Raw genomic sequence first — 20,897 nt, forward strand, 5'->3', positions numbered from 1 at the left:
CATAAGGTGGGAGGTTTAGTTGTTGATTTGAAGTCTTCTTTTTAAATACAAACATTTACAGGTATAAATTTCTAAGTGCCTTAACTGCTTATATTTTGATATTTGTGTCTTTATTCATCTTAAAATATTTCACAATTTCTCTTTTGATTATTTCTTCTTTGACACATTGGTTATTTAGGAATGTGTTTATTTCTACATATTTGTGAATTCCTCAAATTCCTTTATATTATTGATTTCTAACATTCCAGTTTGGACAGATAATATACTTTGTATTACATCTGTCTTCATAAATTTATTCAGGTTTGTTTTATGACCTGAGTTTGGTCTATCCAGGAGAATGTTTGATGTGTACATTTTTATTTTGGAAACAGGGCCTCTCCTTCTGTCACCTAAGCTGGAGTGCAGTGATGCAGTCCTAGCACACTGGAGTCTTAGACTCCTGGGCTCAATCTATGCTCCTGCCGCAGCCTCTTGAGTAGCTGGGACTATAGGCACAAGCCACTGTGCCTGACTAATTTTTCAGTTTTTTATAGAGACAGGGTCTTGCTCTGTTGCTCAGGCTAGTTTTGAACTCCTGGCCTCAAGTGATCCTTCTACCTCAGCCTCCCAAAGTGTTGGGATTACAGGCATGAGCCACTGAGCCCGGCTATGTGTACTTTGGAAGAATGTGTATTATGCTGTTTTGGGATGGTGTGTTCTAGAGATGTCTGTTAGTTCTGTTTGGGTTTTGTTCAAATCTTCAATTTCCTTCTTGATCTTATGAATGGAAAGTTGAGTATAGAGGGGAGGGATAGCATTAGGAGATATACCTAATGTAAATGATGAGTTAATGGGTGTAGCACACCAACGTGGCACATGTATACATATGTAACAAACCTGCACGTTGTGCACATGTACCCTAGAACTTAAAGTGTGTGTGTGTGTGTGTGTGTGTGTGTGTGTATATATATATATATATATATATACACAAACTGGACTTGCAGAATAGATCTTTTGGTCACTGACCCCACTCAGCTCAAATCTTTTAAAATATCCTGCTTATCTGTTGACCTTTTCCTCAAATCTTACCAAAAAAAGAAGAAAGAAAAAGAAAGAAAAGAAGGAAGGAAGAAAGGAAGGGAGGAAGCTTCGGAGGAAGGGAGGAAGGGAGGGAGGGAGGAAGGGAGAGAGGGAGGGAGGAAGGAAGGGAGGGAGGAAGAGCCTAGAAAGACTTGAAATCTTAATCAACCATTAGAGGCAGTAGAAACATTATACCCAGATATTTCTCCCCAAAAGAACATAGGACTTTTATTGGTGGTGACGTAACAACTCTACTTAGTGAAATCTGATCGAGTCCCTTAATGGTGAAATGACACCCTGGGTGGAGCCAGTTATGCTGTTTCACTTCAAGCCGTCCTGTCCACTTTCCAGACTATTCCTACGGGAGATGATTGTTAGCCTGTTTTTTTCCAATGGTTTGTCTAAAAATAAGCAAAATTTGCCTTTTCCTGAGAATTACATGGACTTCTGGAAGTACCTTTCCCACTGCTTATAAGTGGGCTCTCCTCCCTTTAACACCCACCCGTTTTTTTCATATGAACTCTTATTTTTTTTTAAACCTTAAACCTTTTCACTTATAGCTTTCAATCCTCATTTTGAACCTAATAGGAAATCTCTGTTGGGCTTCAGCACTTTCTGTATTTAACACCATGTGTTTCTCTCTAGGATTTAGATGTTATGCATGGAAAACTATGTAGCCAATGGTTTTATAAGTTCTAAAGCTAACAGAAGTTACTCTTGTATTTTCCTGTATCAGAAAATAAAGATGGAGGAAGCTATGACCTACCAAAAAAAAATCAAATGCCCAGCTATTATTGTTTACTTGTGTATTTCTCCCTTCATTTCTTCAGCTGTTTCTTCATGTGTTTTGACGCTCTGTTGTTGGGTGCACATATGTTTACGATTGCTGTATCCTCCGGATGATTGGCCCTTTTATCATTATTCAATGTCTTTTTAATACCTAATAATATATCTTGTTTTAAAGTCTATTTTGTCTGATATTAGCACAGCCATTCCAGCTTTCTTGTGGTTTCTTGATATTTTTTCTCATGTATTTAAATATGTTTTTACCTTTGAATATTCTATAAACAGTATGTTATTGAATCTTATTTTATTATCCAATCTGACAATCTCTGCCTTTTGATTTGATTGGTTATTTCATTCATCTTTAATGTGATTATTGATAGTTAGGTTTCCATCTGTCATTTTACTTTTTGTTAGCTGTGTGTCTCGTGTTTTTATTTCTTTCTTTATTCTTTACTGCTTTCTTTGGATTATGTGCTTATTTTCTTATATTGCATTTTCAATTTTTAAATAATTTTTTCACTTAAAAAAACGTTTCCTTAGTGATTGTACTAGAGCTTACCCTATAAATCTTAGCTCACTGGAATCAGCCTCAGATTTATATTAATTTTATCCTAGTGAATTATATAAATGTTACTTCTATATAGCTCTATTTGTTTTCTCTGTTTTTTGTGATATTATTGTTACATAGGTAAGATCTGTGTATGTTACAAACCCAACATGACATAATTATTACTTCAAATAATTGTGTCTTTTAAAGAAGCTGAGAGAAGAAAGGAGATACAGTATATGTTTGTAGATTTTGTTATATTGATCTTCTGATTTATCATTTATGAATCTCTTCTTTTGTTTCTGTGGATTCAGTAACCACTTGGAGTCATTTCCTTAGCTCAGTACAGCTTTGCTTCCACCCACCTTCTTTGTTATGCTGAAGTGGTCCATATTGAAAAGCATGCATCATACTTTCCTCATTTGAGTGTAATTAGTACAAAATATATTCATACCTTCTTTTCTTCTTTTAAAATAATTGTAACAGTTTTATTGAAGTGTAATTTACATGCCATACGAGTCATTAATGTTAAGTGTCCAAGTCAATTATTTTTTATAAACTTAAAAAGTTGTGTAGACATCACTACAATTTAATTTTAGAACATTTCTATCAACCCAGAAGGATCCTACCTGCCTATTTGCAATCACTCCTCATTCTCATCTTGTTCTGTTCATACAGTTTTATATAACAGTTCTTCCTATGAAAATCCTTCTGAAAGAAATAATACAATAAATATTGATAATTATATAAAGGCTTATACTTTTATGTAAAATTTTTTCTTTTTAACTTTTTTTTAAGAGTCAGGGTCTCACTCTGTCACTCAGGGTGGAGTGCAGAGGCATGATCATGGCTCATTGTGGTCTCAAAATTCTGGGCTCAGTGATCCTTCCACCTCAGCCTCCTGAAGAGCTGGGACTACAGCTGTGTGACACCACACTCGGCTGATTTTTAATTTTTGGGTAGAGATGGGGTCTCTTTGTTGCCCAGGCTGATCTCAAACTCCTGGCCTCAAGTGATCCTCCCACCTTGGCCTCTCAAAGTGCTAAGATTACAGGTGTGAGCCATTGCGCATATCCGCCTTTATATATAAATTTAAAGACATAGAAATAACCTAATACTACAAATAAGGGAAGATAAGAAAATTATCTTTATTTAATGGATTTTATGTTTATATTACATTACACACTTTTTTAAACCTAAAAGTGTTAGATTTAATTAATTATTATATAAACGTGTTTTCCTCCTACAAACCAAAATCGGGTATGGTATATATCATGGGCTCAGAAAAACTAAGACCAATGTTTTTCCAAATAAAAATAGATTTTATTAGATATCTTACATTTCCACAAAACGATTTTAAATCTTTTAAGAGAAAATATTAAAACTTGTTAATTCTGGTGTAAGCAGTATGAACAAAATGAAAGCAAGAGTTTTGTTCTAGACAATGGGATATACAAATGTTTCAGCAGTGGTAAAATGCAGACACAGAAAGCTGATTTCAGTGTTTAACAACATACCTTATGTGTTTTAAATCAGTCACTGTTTTTTTAATGTAGATATGCTGAGTTCTTAAGCATTCTAGTGATAACACTACCATCCTCATTCAAAAAAAAGTATTATCAGTGAAATACTTCAGACTACAGCGTGTACAAATTTTTAATTATTCATGTTGCTCTTGTCTTGGCACATGCCTAGTAGTTAATGGTTTGCATCCAGTTTTGTATTAGATAGTCTCTACACACTAGTCCAGAAGTAAAAACTGACATGTTTGGTCTGCAAAGTGTTAAAATGTTTGAATTAAATTTTAAAATATAGTGATTTTAGATAAAAATTCAGATTTCATGTTTCTCTTGAAAAATATGGAAGAACTAGCAACATTGAACAACTGACTTAGGGGCCACTTTTAGAAAGAACAAACATTCTCCAGTTTGAGGAAGTTCCCATCTGGCCCAGTTCATTTATGCATATCTGTGCGCCTCCCATAAGAACTTGAGTTTGGGACATTTGATTTAACCTTATTATAACATTAGAGTAAGAAAATTGGAGGCACATCAGCTAAATGATTTCCTCAGCATGAAAAAGATAATTAGTGGCAGAGTCAGGATTTTAAGATGATTTCACTATTGATACATTGAATATGGGCTATAAATCAGAAGACTTAGAATTATGTGCTGGTCCCTTCTACATCTTAATTTCTGTAACATTCAATTTTCATAATTGTAAGTTGAAATTAATAGTAATACTGATATGTGATTATTGCAAAGGTTAAATATTATTTATCATTATTAGATTCATATCTGTAGAGCAATTTTAACCACGTATAACAATACCTTTCTTGTTACAGATGGCATATGTTTAGTTTTTATCTTTCATAGAAAGTAATAACATGTTTTAATGAACTTCTTTTCTGAGTTTAGTATGTATATTGTGATATTATTATTGAGTGTCATTGGTATTTCATAGGTTGATTTGCTTTTTAGTAAGGATAGGAATATTTTTGCATATTAACTTTTTATAGCCTAAAATGATGGTCATTTTTCTCTGTAAGTTATTCATGTGCCAGGCACTGTTTATTTACGTAAATACTTTTTAAAGTGTTAACAAGAAAAATTAAACTTATGCTATGATGTAGTCAAGTAAAATTCTATTTATATATAATATCAGGTTTGATATTTTTTTCTAATGAAATGATTTTGCCAGTAATGAAAACCTTTAAATTAGAAAATGAAGATCTGAGCATCTTTATTGTCATAATAAAACTTAGCTCTCACTGAATTAAAGTGACAATAACAAAGTAAGAAACACCACTGAATAGTCCCTGACACGTGAAAGGTGCACAAATAGTTTATTATTGTAAATGTTTCTCTGTTTTAAAACTTTTGAGTTTAATTATTGCTTTTAAAGAGTGTTTACCTTAGTTTTGTTTTTTCAGAGTACCTTCAAGTTTAAATCTGAGAGTGATATTCATTTGGCAGAACATCATAAACAGGTTTTATATGATGGAAAACTTGCAAGTAGCATTGCCTTTACATATAATGCTAAGGCCACTGATGCTCAACTCTGCCTGGAATCATCACCAAAAGAGAATGCATCAATTTTTGTGCATTCCCCACATGCTCTAATGCTTCAGGTGTGTGAATTGTGGCTTTGTTTTCATGTTCTTGTTAGAATTTGACAGTAACTTTATTTTATATGTCAAACATTGCTCATCTATAAATCTATGATTTTTTGTTTCTTTTTGGCTTTTGCAGATCTTTTAAGTGAAACTTTAAAGAATGTCTCTCTTTTCTGTAGCAATATACTCTACCCTGGCTTTGTCTCCTTAGTAGGAAATCTGCCATATCTATTATATGTTATGTAGCCTTTGAAATTAAATCAATTAACTGAATAAGTTAATTGTTAGATATAAAAACATACTTTGCTTTAAGAATGTATTACTAATATTCTCTAACAGTAAAATTACTTGTCTTAAATCCATCAATAGTATTTCTGATTTTAAAATAACGTTTGATTTTAACTTCATATTTTTAGTGTAAAAATGTCTCAACCTAAGATTTGAAATTTAAAAGTGATTAGCAAAGGTATTCACTTTTTTGTCTTATATGTATATAGCAATTATAATTGAAGGCTTAAAAATGTCCAACTATGTTATTTAATTCCCTTATAAAGGTACTTGGAACAAGGAAATAGTGATGAAAATCGTTCTATAGAAGTTTAATACACATTTTTGTTTTTGGACATAGGATGTGAAAGCAATAGTAACACATTCAATTCATAGTGCAATTCATTCAATTGGAGGGATTCAAGTGCTTTTTCCACTTTTTGCCCAATTGGATAATCGGCAGCTCAACGACAGTCAAGTAGAAACAACTGTCTGGTAAGTTTTCTTTGCATGTACAATTGCTGATATTTTATACACACTTAGACTATGCATGATATACTCGGTGCTGTATAAATGTATTATGGTATTTGGGTTCTGCCCTTAAAGTACTAATAAAAATTTTTTGGAACTAATGGAGATAGATATTTATACAATAAGTAAAGAAAACCCTGACATTTAGGTTGTTATATCATAAAGGAATGCCTTTCTTGATAATAAATAGCAAATTCTTACCAAAGATAGCATAGTGATTATAATATGTAGTTGAGGGAAAAATATTAATCCTGACCTTATCATTTGCATATACTCATGGATTGAATTGACCATGAAACCCTGTCAGGTTGAAGAAAATTACTAGGGTAAAGTTATTCAAAAGAATAATATTTATTAGCAATTACATAATTTATATCTTAAAAAGTGATACTATTTTATAATGCTTTTGTCATGGCATAAGTCTAGCATAATATTAATTGGCATCATCCCTTATTTATATATAGTTTATGTTTGAGGACTTAAATCTAACCAGTGGCAAATCCATGTTTATGTAAAAATTAAATCTCTTCTAATGAGTGTGATTTCATGTGCATTTTTATAGTTTCTCTTTTATTTAAAAAAAATCATGTGCCAGACTCTAATTTAATGTTATAGCTTAGAATTATACATAAAAGAATTTAAAAATGAATTGTAGTAGTTATTTTGACTATACACATTGCCCTGCTTGGGGATTTTAATGGGCAAGTTATATAGATAAGCATTAATTTTATTCCAAAAGTAACACTATAGTGCTTCATTAGTATATATACATATAGATGAGCTCCTTCATGGGTTATCTAATTTTGAATTGATGGTGAATCTAGAAGGTGTGGGAAAAATTTAAGGTACAATGAAATACTTTTTCTCATAATTATTATCTAAATTACCTATTAATGAAATTCCATTTTAGTATTTCTAATAATGTTATTTCTGTTTTGGGAACAACTTTATGTAAAGTATAAATCTAAATATAGATATGAGATTTGTACATTTATAACATTCACTTCCCATCTATGGGTCTTGCCTTCTTTTATATCAATATAGTGTAAAGGTTGGAGTTTTGAAAGTAAAAAGCTTTGAAGTGAAAAAGAATCCTGAGGTTATGTCCTACTGTGATACTGTTTTGCTTGTAGATCTTAAATAATCTAATTGGAAGGCAGCTCAGCTTAGTGGAAAAATCAAACTTTAAATTTCAGTCCTTTATTTAAATTCAAAATGTTTTGCTATTTATCATCTCAGTGAACTAGGACACATTATGATCAGTAATTTAAAATCTAGTCAGTACTGTGAAAAGAAGTGGGAGATGAAGTAGCCGCTAGAAAAATCCATGTATAATTTAAATATTTCTTATGAAATAATATGAAATATATATATTATAAAATCTTACTGCTAAAACCATATGTAATAGGTTATATGGTTCATTCATCCAAGATGCATGTTTATTTTTACCGTCTTTCTTCAAAACTCATTTAATTTTTATATTACATCTTGGTATTTAACTTGTATTTATTTCATCATGGAGATAAAAGATAGTGTGAGGAGTCAGCATACCTATTTTCATTTTGATTTTAGTTCTTTTATATCATTCATCCTAATATCTCCCTATATCAACTAATTCCAACCTTTTCAGTGATGTCTATTATGTCTTTAATTTGTTTGTTTATTTATTTATTTGAGATGTAGTCTTGCTCTGTTGCCCAGGCTGGACTGCAGTGGTGCGATCTCTTGGTTCACTGCAACCTCCGCTTCCCAGATTCAAGCAATTCTCTTGCCTCAGCCTCTCGAGTAGCTGGGATTACAGGCGCCTGCCACCATGCCCAGCTAATTTTTGTGTTTTTAGTAGACAGAGTTTCACCATGTTGGCCAGGCTGGTCTTGAACTCCTGACCTCAAGTGAGTCACCTGCCTTGGCCTCCCAAAGTGCTGGGATTACAGGCATGAGCCACTATGTCTGGCCCTGTTTATAGTTTGCCAATAGAAAACATAAAAAGAAAGATACCACTCTCCTCTTTAAATATAATACATACTCAATTCCAGGCCACCCTGTGATTTAGTTATGTGCTATTTAGAATTCTTATCTATTACTTTTTCATTAATTATTTCAGTATCCTAAATATCTGAGATTTGCTCTTTGGTACGGACAGTTGTGTGGATCAGTAATGCAGTCTTTTGTTATTTAATGTTTTATAGGGAACCATTATAGAAAACTATTTGCATTGGTGAAATAGTCTTTGATTTTGCAAGCTGTTAAGTGGGATTTCTCCCTCTATTTGAAAAATACAGATTCATGACTGTGCAGGGGTTATAGAATTTTATGTTTTATGGCTATATCATCAGTTCGTATAGATGATTGGGACCTTGAAAAAGGATTTATCATCTTATTGTTAGTCAATAATAAATTGTTCTAGATCAAGGATAATCAATTTGAAGTTTTTAACTCTTCCAGAAAAAATTTAATATACTCCTTTTTGGAAGTCTGATTGCATAGTAAAGAGATGACTGAAAGTTGCAATACTGTCTAATTTTTAATTGCTTTTTTGAGAAATGGAGCTAAGCTCACATATAAGTTACTTCTCTGCCCTCTGTGTTTCAAGCTGAAGCATTTTATCTTCCACATACTTTTCTCTGCTAAGTAGTGCCTTTTAATGAAAATTTTCAGTGTTTCTTAAGCCTTACCTCCGTTGGCACTACTACACTGTTTTTATCAACTTTGATGAGTTTTTACTTCATATAGGGGATTTAGAATTTTTAAAAATTATTGGCTGGGGGTGGTGGCTTACGCCTGTAATCCCAACACTTTGGGAGGCTGAGACCGGTAGATTGCTTGAGTCCAGAATTTTAAGACCAGCCTGGACAGCATGACAAAACTCCATCTCTACAAAAAAATAGGAAAAATTAGCTGGGCATGGTGGCATGTGCCTGTAGCCCCAGCTACTGGGGAGGCTGAGGTAGGAGGATCACTTGAGCCCAGGAGGTGGAGGTTGCCATCAGCTGTGATCGCACCACTGCTCTTCAGCCTGGGTAACAGAGCGAGACTCTGTATCAAAAAACCACCCCAAATTATTGAAGCAATAATTTCATTTTCTAGAGTCTTCAAAGATGAATTTATTTTTGCTGGATAATTTTTGTGACTTTTTAAATTATGAAGGCCACTTCTTATAGTTATTATATATATGGACATTCAAGTCAGACAAACTTGGGTTCAAGTCTTGAATTTAGTATTTATTACTAGTGCAACTTTGTGTATGTGATTAATTTTTTGAGCATAACTCAAACTCTGAAGTAACATAGCTTTTGTATCTTGTGTCTAGAATGACTCAAGAAATTAAACAGAAACTTTATTTTCCTTTGAATTGGATGATTATGTAGACTGAGTACATACTATTCTTGTTGAGTACGTATTATTGAGTACATACATCTTATTGAGTACATATTACTGAGTACATACATCTTATTGAGTACATATTCTTACGTTGAACTATTTTTTTAAGAACATGGGTAATTATGTAGGTGATACAAAATAAAACCTTCCTCATCGTGTGACCTAAGACAGCTTTGCTTTGAAAAAAATTTATGTTTTCTAGAACAAGGTATGAATTGAGTTTTGTATATCAAACAATTAAAAATACACCAAGAGATAGTTTCATTAGAGAGCAATGTGATATATTGCGTAAGTGTTCTTTTGGTGGAAGACAAATTTAGACTCAAATCCCTGTCCTGTTTTATAGTGTCTCATGTTAGGTGATGGGATATTCATGGGTTTGTAGTAGTGGTACATGGCATTTATTGAATACTTACCATGTGCTAGTCACTTTTTTTAAAAAAAAGTTTTATTGTGTATGTTTAAGGTATACAGCATGACGTTATGGGATACAAACAGTAAAAAGGTTACTATAGTGAAGCAAATTAACGTCTGTCATCTCACATAGTTACCTATTTTTGGGGGGAGGGAAGCAGCTAAAACCTACTTATTATGAATCACATACAAAGTATAATTCTGTTACCTACAGTCCTCGTGTTGTGCATTAGATGTACTTGTTCATCCTACATATCTGGTACTTTATTTCCTCTAACCTACATCTCCCCACTTCCAAGCCCTGCTGCCCTTTCCCCTGATGGCCACTGTTTTGTTTTTTATCTCTGTATATTTGAATTCTGTCAGTCATGCATTTTAATCTAATTATTTGCTGGTGAAGAAGAGAAAAATTGAATGATTTGTTCAAGATCACAGAGACGTAAGTGGCAGGACCAGGGTCCTAGTCCTGAAAGCCTTACTCTAGAGCCCTTACTCTAAACCACTGTGGACCACTCTGAGAATCACTTTTGCCAGCTGTGGAATGATTTTAATAAGTGCCAACTTTATCTGATTGTAGTATGAATTAAAATAAGACATGCAAAGTATCTGTCATAGCGTCTGGTACATAGTTGGCACTTAATGAGTTCTCTTTTTACTTTTTTCCATGAGTACTAGTCTGTTGGTTAGATACAGCTTTTTAGTTATTAAAACTTATTTTTAATGTTATTATAAACTATGATAATTTTTATAAAGAAGAAATTTCAAGTGATAAATTATCTTAAGTATATGAATATTTTTCTGGGAAAGGCATTTTTTAAAATTACAATAAATACAGTTTGTTTGCTAAAATGATGGAACGTAAGATATAAAAGTATTTAGAGAATCCTATAAAGCATTTATGTCAACAGTCCTATCATATGAACAGTCCTCTTGTAATGTGAATATTTATGACTCATTAGTTTGTTTAGTGAACTTAAATCACAATTTATTTCTTAATATTATCTTGCTAATTAATCAGTTATTCCAGTAATTACCTTGAATTTTACAGCCACTTTAATAATTAAGCAACATCTTAATAATTAAATATTTCATTCTAGTATTCTGATTAGTACTATTGTAATATGTAAAGCAACAGAATTATCTGGAAAATTTAAATATTTCAGTGTCTAACTGCCTTAGCCAGATTTCCTCATACACTTAAAAGTGACATGAAAATCCTTTATCTGACCATGTTTCCTGATTTTTAATTCAGAAAAAATGTCTGTTATATAGTGTTAAAATTTAATTACATATTCTTAATCCAAATTAGTCTGACTTAAAGATAATATGTAATTGCTTTTAATAGGGAAAAGAATTAAAATAAGTACGTGTTTATAATAATTGTTTCTCTTATGGAAGTGGTTTTTCTTCTATATAGAATATAATTAGTAATTTAGTTTCCAAAAGCATTTAAAATATTTTTATTAGTCTATCGTTTATGCAGTTATATTTAGTTTAGATTTTTCAGAAAGAATGTACCACTGACATGTCTTAAGATTCATATTTCTTTGTTTGCCTTTAAAAATTGCTAAATTGGTACTGAAAACATTTTTGAAGTGATAAATAGACACAAAAAATGCATTTGATGTACTTACACTACTACTATTAGAGGAGAAAAATGAAGTAATTTGGTTAGTGAGATTTAAGCAGAGTAAAATGAAATATGTATTGAATTCACTATGCAAATTAATTTGTAAGTAGTAAAAAGTAAAATACATTAAATATTCTGTCTGAAACATTAGGAAACATTACATTTAATTTTCAAATAGATTTTTCTTCTTTTTAAATTTAGCAAAAGCCACTTTTAATACTACTTTATGTTGTTTAGTTTTCAGCACTTAATTTTTCTCTGTAAATTTTTCTTTGTCTTATTACAAGGTTTCTGCTTTATCTTTGACCCTTCACTACCTCTCTCTTGCTGCGGAAAAAAGGCACCTTTTTGGCAATAAGGTTAACTACAAATTATTCTTTGCAGAAATTCTGGTGACCATGGACACATCTTCAGTAAATTTGTTGCCTTAATTTTCTTCTAGTTTGCATTTCCACTTTCTGTTTTCTTTAATTTTTCACTCTTATTATCTTCTAACAGGAATATTGTTATTTTACTCATGCCATAGATTTCATTTCTTTTAACTGTCTTACATTACCTTCCTTCATTTATTTTGATTTTATGACAGTCATGCATGCAGGTATAATGGTATCAGTTCTAAAATTAAAATGAATATTATTTGCCTTTATAAAGAATATTGCCACATGCCATAATTCATCCTCAGAAACCCAGAATACTTTTAACAGAATGTAGCTATAATGCTGATTGTCACAAGTGTTTAAACCCTCTTCTTTTTCCATCCAGGGGTGAGATGTGATGACCATAACACGTAATGAATGAAATTTTCAAGAAAAGATTTAGTAAAGCATACTAAAGACATTCTAGTTAATTTAGTATTATAATTTTATTGGTTTTTATTTCTAATTCTACTCAAATTTTTAAGTTCACAGTCTTGTTACCTAGGCTGGTAACTTCCAGTGCTTTATCTCTAGCTTGCCTTCAATTTAGGCTTATACACATAAACCATTGGTGCCATATTTCCATGTGGAAAATATCTCAAACTTAACATGACTCACATAAAAATTCATAAACTTCTTCTTTACCCAATTTCTATTGCTTTTGATTTTCTAATGTTACTGAGGAACATTGTCTCCAGGTAGTCTCTTAAATTAGAACCCCAAGAGAACTCATCAGTTACTTTCCTCCCTTTGAATAATTAAAATATTAGCTGTTCCTATATCTGTCACATACAATCTATCATGATAAGCTATTGATATTATTCCTTAAATACCTCACAAAGCTACCCTTTCCTCTCCATCCATATTGCTACTGCCTTAGTTTAGGTTCCCATTATTAATTACTTCAGCTAGTATATATCCAGTAATTGCTGTTGCCCTTTTCCAGTAATTTTCAATGGCTAGAAGAGTTATCTTTCTAAAATACGAATCTAATTATTTACATCTGTGGTCATTCATTGGTTTCCTGTTGCCTCAGAACAAAGTCAGCATCTGATTTGGTCATGCTTACTTCTCTCTTCTAGTCACATTTCTTGATAGTTTTTCCAAACCCGAATTCCTATATATAGCAATAAGGACAAAGAGTGGAAAATGCTAGCAGGGACATTCTAGAACATGTATTTATGAATAAAAGGTGCTACAAATAGGGACAGCCTCAGCAACAGTGTATGGTTGGGAACATGGTTTTCTGCAGTTCTTGGATTTATAATGTCAGTAAATTAGGGAGGGGATTTAACAGAATACCTCATTTAAGGTGTCTTGGAGTCTTACTACCTGCTAAATAAAGGGGAAGGTTTCTGTGCGCTTAAATCCAGCTTTCAGCTTCAGAACAGAGATGGAGTGTCTGCTGTCATGCAAGTGGACAATAAGAAGAACCATAGGCAATCTGTATACCAAATGACCAATTATTTGTTGGCCAATACCCTGGTTGTACAGATCTTGTTTAATAATCAGCACAGAGAAACCTATCAGTATAGAACTTATATTATCCAGCATTTACTAATTATAGCTATGGTAACAAACAACCTCAAAATCTGGTAGCCTCGTAAAACAACAGAAGTTAATTGTTCATAACTGGTTGTGCTGTGTTCCCTGTGTCTTCTCATTCTGGGTCCTAGATTGAAAGATTAGCTGTGATATGGAATATGTTTTTCCTGTGTCAAAGAAGTGCAAGAATCTCAGTCAAACAGTATAATTGCTCTTGTAGCTTCTGGTCAAATGAGATGAATGTCATATTCAATCTACTAGCCAAAGAATGACCAACCAAGCCCAAATTTAGTGAGGGGATTTGGTTGTAAAATATATGTCCTGGAAGTGGGAGTGGAATGTAAGTCTTTTGGCCATAGGCAAGCATTTATAATCTTATTATTGAGATGGAAAAGTCAATAATTGGGAATAATAATACAATCTCCCATGGGACTTAATGAAAAAGTATTATGGTGCACAGGAAGGAAACCGATATCCTGAAGACTTGAGGCAAGCAGACTTATAAAACTTTGGGAGGCCGAGGTGGGCAGATCACGAGGTCAAGAGATCGAGAGCATCCTGGCCAACATGGTGAAACCCCCTCTCTACTAAAAATGTAAAAATTAGCCAGGTGTGGTGGCACATGCCTGTAGTCCTAGCTACTCGGAAGGCTGAGGCAGGAGGTTTGTTTGAACCCGGGAGGCGGAGGTTGCAGTGAGCCGAGATCGCACTACTGCACTCCAGCCTGGTGACAGAGCGAGATTCTGTCTTAAAAACAAAACAAAACAAAACAAAACAAACAAACAAACAAACAAACAAAAAAACCTACTAGTAGGAATTTAGAAGAAAATTTTGGTAAAAATTAGGGTGCAAAATGATCCTGTATGAAATAGCAGAATACCGTAAGACTGACGTCAAGACAATACTATCAGAATTTAGAGATGATGGCCAAAGTCTATATTTTTGCCAGGCATTGTAGAATATTCTGTTACAAAATCAGGTGTGGGAAACAATAAAGAATGCTTTTCTAATTCCTTCTGATAACTTCTCATTGAATTAAAAATAGTATATGTGCCTTCTTTTGGATTTACTGGAGAAAGTAAAAATTAAAAATGTAATGGTTACAAAAATACAGAAAACAAGAGAATGGGAATAGAACCATAAAACAACTGTTAATATAAAGTAACAGGTTATATAACCTGGAGATACCATTAACTGTTAAAAGATAGAAACATACATATTCATTCAATAAACCAGAATCCAACAATGTAAGCTTTAAAGAGAAAGTATTTTATTTAAAACTCAGTGGTAAAGAATATAGGTCTCAAGTTTTGGTCTGCTGTAGTCTGGCAATTTTTTTCTTAGTATACTACTAATAAATGTGTGGATAGTATACTAATAAAAATGTGGCTATTTTGTCCCATATAGAATGCATGGATGGTATCTTTTTACCTAAGAAAGCACATATTCCTCATTTGCTGGTTAGAATAAAATCATTTATTAAGCTACATAGAAATAATAGAAAATAGTCCATCATGTTTGTTATATTTTATCTAGAAAGTAGGCTAGGTCCCTCACTATTAACCTATTCCAAAACTTTCCCTAAAATTTTACTTCTCTCATGGGATGGGAGCCCTTTTGCAACTATTTATTTTCACTTAGTTCATGGTCGTTTTATACTTTTTCTACAGGAAGAGTCAAGACATACTGCATGGCTTGAATGATAAATTTTCTATAGTATGGGTACCCATACTAAAGAAATAGTAGTAGTAGATCATTATAATGGTAATATTACCCATTTCTAAACTATGGGTACAGATGCTTGTTTCTTTCTCCACTGTGTAGTTTTTAGAACAACACAATTCTCCCTTTTCAATCGTTGCCTGATGCTGAGATGGCACCTTCAAATTATTTTCTCAAGAGAGTGTAGGGGTCAGGTACCATATAAAATTTTAAAAATTGTTTAGTTCCATATCTAGAACATGCAGGTAACTTTTGTCCCTCCTAGTACAACTGTCATACATATTATTTCAATTGGTATCATTGAGGATCTCTCCTTTGGTGGCCTATGGGTGCCTATTAATAGATCCAGCATTTAGAAACATGGAAGTCCTTTGCAGGATCATTTTGACATAACTTTATTGAGGATAGTAGTCAGGGACTTGAGTGGGATCTTACTTATCTGATAGAAAAAGAAGGTTGATATCTCCTCTGACAAAGAGGTTATGAGCAAAACCTCTGCCTTTAATTATGTAATTTCTAGATATTCTTTATCAGGAAGTCCAAGCTGAAATTGGAGGGCAGGTCACGATAAGGCTCGGTTGGAAGAAGAAAATATTTTTGCCAGGGAGAGGAGGGCATATATTGTCCTTTGGGGTGGTAAAGCTGACTCAGCAGTTTGGGTATTTGGCATGTACCCCTTGTAACTCAGCCAAGTACACTAGGTAGCACATCCTTAACATAGTTGAAGACCAGACTTAAATAGGTTTAGGAACATAAGGAGTTCTAGTAGATGAGTACTATTAGGAAGCACAGGGTAAAAAGTTTACACTAATTGGTTCCTGTGAAATCAATGTGGAAGTCAGGTATGAGACACATACATTTATTTGCTGCCAAATATTTTTATAGTTGGAAATGGGATACAGGACTTGGTACCTTTGGTATCTTATGCAGTAGTGAAGAGGACCAGGTATGATCCCTTCCAGCAAGTCTTGGTGGAACTTTAATGAGGATCCAATGTCAGACCAAAGATGCTGGCATTCATCATCCCAAGTTTATCAGTAGGGCTTTTTATACCTCTAAAAAGTTTGCCTTAACACAATTACTTTATGATTTAAAACATCGAATGAAATATGTATACATAAATGTTTTGTAGTATGGCTTGCTGCTGGAAGGCCTAGAGGGAAGTTTCACGTGCCTCGCCCTCAGTAATTCACGGAGGAGTAGTAGGATTCCTATTTTTCTGGTGGCTGTGTATCTCATCAGGGTTACGAGTATCTGCCTATTAGAGCCTAATTTTTGTACAAAGCCTAGCTATTATTTTTGAATTCTATCTTGGCATTTTCTGTGGTATTTGTGGTGAAAATATTGTTGAAGTTGATCTCCTTGAGACAATTCCTTTGCAATGTCTTTATTAATGGGCAAGGTACTCTGAATCTGGGTGTTAAATATTATATGACAGCTTTTGTTAATGGATTTATTTAACTATCTTCATAAAATACGTATATTATTTTTTGAACTTTTTTTCATAGAAACAAATTCAATCTAAATATTTATTAATAACTCTCAAGATGGGCAAGCTTTTTTTTTTTTTAAATGCTTACCTCCATTTTGCAAGTAGCAAATATGGCAGGAATGATAGTATGTGTGAGGCATTTGAGAAAACAATTTGGAGGATGTTAACAATGTTTGTTTGCATAACTTTTTTTATTTTTTACTTTTTGTGCCAATTCACGTGCAAAGAACAGGAGAAGTTTTTTTTATATCATCTAACAACAATTTGTGGAGTATAAAATAGTGAATCTTGTTTTTAAGCATATTTTTTTCTTTTCTTCAAAATTTATTTTGTTGATAAAAACACTTTGCCAAATTTATAGGTGTATGTGAATATTCGTTACATTCATAGAATGTGTAATGGCCAAGTCAGGGTATTTGGTCATTACCATCACCTTGAGTATTTATCATTTCCATTTTGGTAACATTTTAAGCCTTCTCTTCCAGCTACTTTGAAATGTACACTACATTGTTGCAAACTATAGTCACTCTACACTGCTATTAAACATGAAAACTTTTACCAACCGTCTAACTGTACGTTTGTACCCACTAACCAACCTTTGTTTATTCTCCCTCCCACCCACATACCCTTCCCATACTTTGTATCTGTCTTTCTACTCTCTACCTCCATGTGATCAATTCTTTTAGCTCCCACATATGAGTGAGAATGTGTGGTATCTTTCTGTTCCTGACTTATTTCACTTAACATCATGACCTCCACCTCCATCTGTGTTTCTGAAAATGACATGAGTTCGTTTCTTTTCATGGCTGAATAGTACTCTGTTGTGCATATATGCCAAATTTTCTTTAGCCATTTGCCTGTTGATGGAAACTTAGGTTGATTTCATAGCTTTGCTTTTGTGAATAGTGCTGTGATAAACATGTAAGTGCATGTATCACTTTGATATACAGATTTCCTTTCCTTTGGATAAATACCCAGTAGCAGGATTGCTGGGTTTAATGGTAGTTCTATTTTAACTCTTTGAAACATCTCCAAACTCTTTTCCATAGTGGTTGTATTAATTTATAGTGTGCAAAAGTTCCCTTTTCTTCACATCCTCACCAGCATCTGTTATTTTTTGTTCTATTTATAATAGCCATTCTAACTGGGGTAAGTCGATGCCTCATTGTGGTTTAGATTTGCATTCCTCTTATGCTTAGTCATGTTGAATAATTTTGCATACACCTGTTGACAATTTCTGTGTCTTCTTTTGAGAGATGTATATTCATGTCCTTACCCCACTTTTTAATGGGTTTTTTTTTTTATTGTTGTGTTGTTTGAGTTCCTTGTATATGCTGGATATTAGTCCCTTGTAGGATGAATAGTTAGCAGGTATTTTCTCCTGTTCAGCAAATTGTCTCTTCACTCTTTTGATTGTTTTCTTTGCTGCGTAGAAGCTTTTTAGTTTTATATAGTCTCATTTGTCTATTTTTATTATAGTTGTCTGTACTTTTGAGGTCTTAACCATTAAATATTTGTGCTGAAACAATAAAGTACTAGGAAAAAGTATAGGGAAAATACTTCAAGATATTGATCTAGGAAGAGATTTCATGCCTAAAACTATATTTAAAAATTAAAATATTTATATTAAAAATATTTCCCTTAAAGTTGGTACCTTATCTTATGTAAGGAAATTTTAGAGTACACTCTGGAGAAGTCCAGTCAGCACAAAATTGAAAGGATGAATTTGGAAGTGGTAGGGACTACAGCTTTGGCTGAAGCATGAGCCACTATTAACATCATCATACAGCTTTTGGTCAGCAATGAATTTTATAATAGTTACGGCAGAAGGAAGTTGTAAATGATGTAAGTCATAAAGTAGCATTAAAATAATATGCCAGGGAGATTTTTTTCAATAGTAGGCAAGGAATTCTTATTATATGATTGTGTAAAATCATGAACAGCTTCAGAACCATAAAAGAAGTCATGGCATCTATCAACATTACAGCCCAAAAGTCGACATTTATGAAAGGAACGGATATATGCTCTAGAGAGAGAATCCGCTTTACACAATTTTAGACACATGGACAGAATATTCAGAAGCAAAATAAAACTTTTTGTTACCTGATGTAGGAACAAATGGTATAGCCAGAGAATCTTGTAGACTATAATTGATTTACATTAGAGGTAAGGTGAAGATTTTGAAGTAGGTTTGTTAAATGATGTTGGTTTTCATCAAGTGGTCAAGTTTTCTATAGCTGGAGTTTGGAATAAAGGGGTTGGTATGTGGCACCAGTAGTAATGTAACACAGGGAGGAAGAAGAGTTTTTATCTTCCAGGCATTAGAAAGGTGCAGTATTTTGGTACTTTGGATAGGTACTGAGCTATCACCTACCATAGTTAATGTCAGACAGGAATCTATTATGGAGGCTGAAAAATCTTCCAATATTATTGCAGCCATAAACTGAATGCAATCTATGAGGCAAGCAAGCTGCTATGAGATTAAGGAGAAAACTGTAGTAAGCAATTGGATATTGTTTGTCCTTTTGAATCTCCATTAATGTACCCTAAATAATTCCATACTTCAAAAGAAAGGTAACAGGTTTAATATCATTAGGAAAACTCAATATAGGGACTTTGGACAGATGTTGTTTAAGAAAGTGATAAGTCCTTTCAGTTTTCTGGTTCTGTGATGACAGCCTGCCAGTTTTTATGGTCGTTGAGCTATTGTAATATAATCCAGCTTCCATAGTTAGCCATAGCCATGTGGATTTGTCAAACTATATGGTCTGGAGGCATCCCAGATAGCTTCTTTTTAGGAAAATGCAAGGTGATGTTTTTAGTAGAACTTAGTAAAATTTTGGCTTTTCCAGTATAGTTCAAGTCAAGTTTACTGGAGTACTTGATAAGAAAGATAAATAAAAATTAGATATTAGTCTGGTAGGGACTCTGAAATACATAGTAGTATACAAGCTTTTTTTTTTTTTTTTTTTTTTTTTTTTTTTTTTTTTTAAATCTGGTTGTATTAGTCAATGTAGGTTATATGATATCAAATTAGCCATGAAACCTTAGTGGCTTTATACAGTGAAGGTTTATGTAGTGTTCCTGTGATCAAATATAGTTTCGTCAGCAATCTAAGGTTTTGGGTTTCACCATCATATTTCAGAGTAGCCAGTATTCATCATAGGAGGCGAGGAGTGGGACTAGAGAATTATGCATAGGTTTTTTATTGTTGTAACCCACAAGAGATTTCTGATAACATGTAGTTGATTTAATCACATAATTAACTATAATGGGGTTAGGAAATGTCTTCTGTATACACAAGAAGTAGGCATATGACATAGGAATTATTAATAACAAACATCGTCTCTAGCATACTTGGTTTCTTAGCTGGTAAAATTAGTGGGTTGCAATGGTTCTTGGTTAGAATTACAGGTTTTTGGTGTGAAAGGATTTGACGACTATTAGAGATGTGATGACATAGCAGTATTAAACCTGACTTTAACTGATGTGATGCTGTATGCCAATATCTGGGCATGTTGAATAAGTTTGTCCAGTTAGTATGTTGAGATCTAAATGTGGGGACTCAGAAGGATTTTTTGAGTCATCTTAGCTTAGAGTTTCATTTAAGTCAGTCAGAAAACAAAAAATTCAGTTCCAATTCTGGTTAAGGTGGAGTGAGCACACCCTACCCTGTTTCTCCTACTCAATGCAAGAATAACACCTTACATGGACAGAATTCATGCAGCCACTATTTCAGAGCTCTGAAAAGTGAATAATAGCAGGTAGAGTGGGGAATAAGAGCAGAATTCACAATGCCTTTGAACTGGAAGTGAGTTCACTATACTTTTTGCCCCTTCATTTTTCCCCAACATGAATTAAATTGAAAACCTGAAATTGTGCACCACGGTTTAGTGAGAGACAACTCTGGGAGAAATCCTCTAGTTCTAGTACAGAGTGCCTGGTTAATTTATCTTTTCTTCACCTTGTTCTGTCATGACCCAGCCCTCATG

The 20,897-nt window shown here is 33.2% G+C and overlaps 1 protein-coding gene across 5 annotated transcripts in view; it reads left to right on the plus strand.

Annotated features, from left to right (window-relative positions):
* Positions 1-20,897, plus strand: part of NBEA (neurobeachin) — a 726,287-nt gene that overhangs the window by 126,804 nt on the left and 578,586 nt on the right. For all 5 annotated transcript variants that reach the window (XM_050766029.1, XM_050766031.1, XM_050766030.1 and 2 more), the window contains exons 9-10: positions 5,325-5,522; positions 6,136-6,269. In XM_050766029.1, the coding sequence (XP_050621986.1) occupies positions 5,325-5,522; positions 6,136-6,269 (332 nt within the window). The remainder of the gene's footprint in view (positions 1-5,324; positions 5,523-6,135; positions 6,270-20,897) is intronic.

Source organism: Macaca thibetana, chromosome 17 (genome assembly GCF_024542745.1).
Source record: "Macaca thibetana thibetana isolate TM-01 chromosome 17, ASM2454274v1, whole genome shotgun sequence".
NCBI lineage: Eukaryota > Metazoa > Chordata > Mammalia > Primates > Cercopithecidae > Macaca > Macaca thibetana.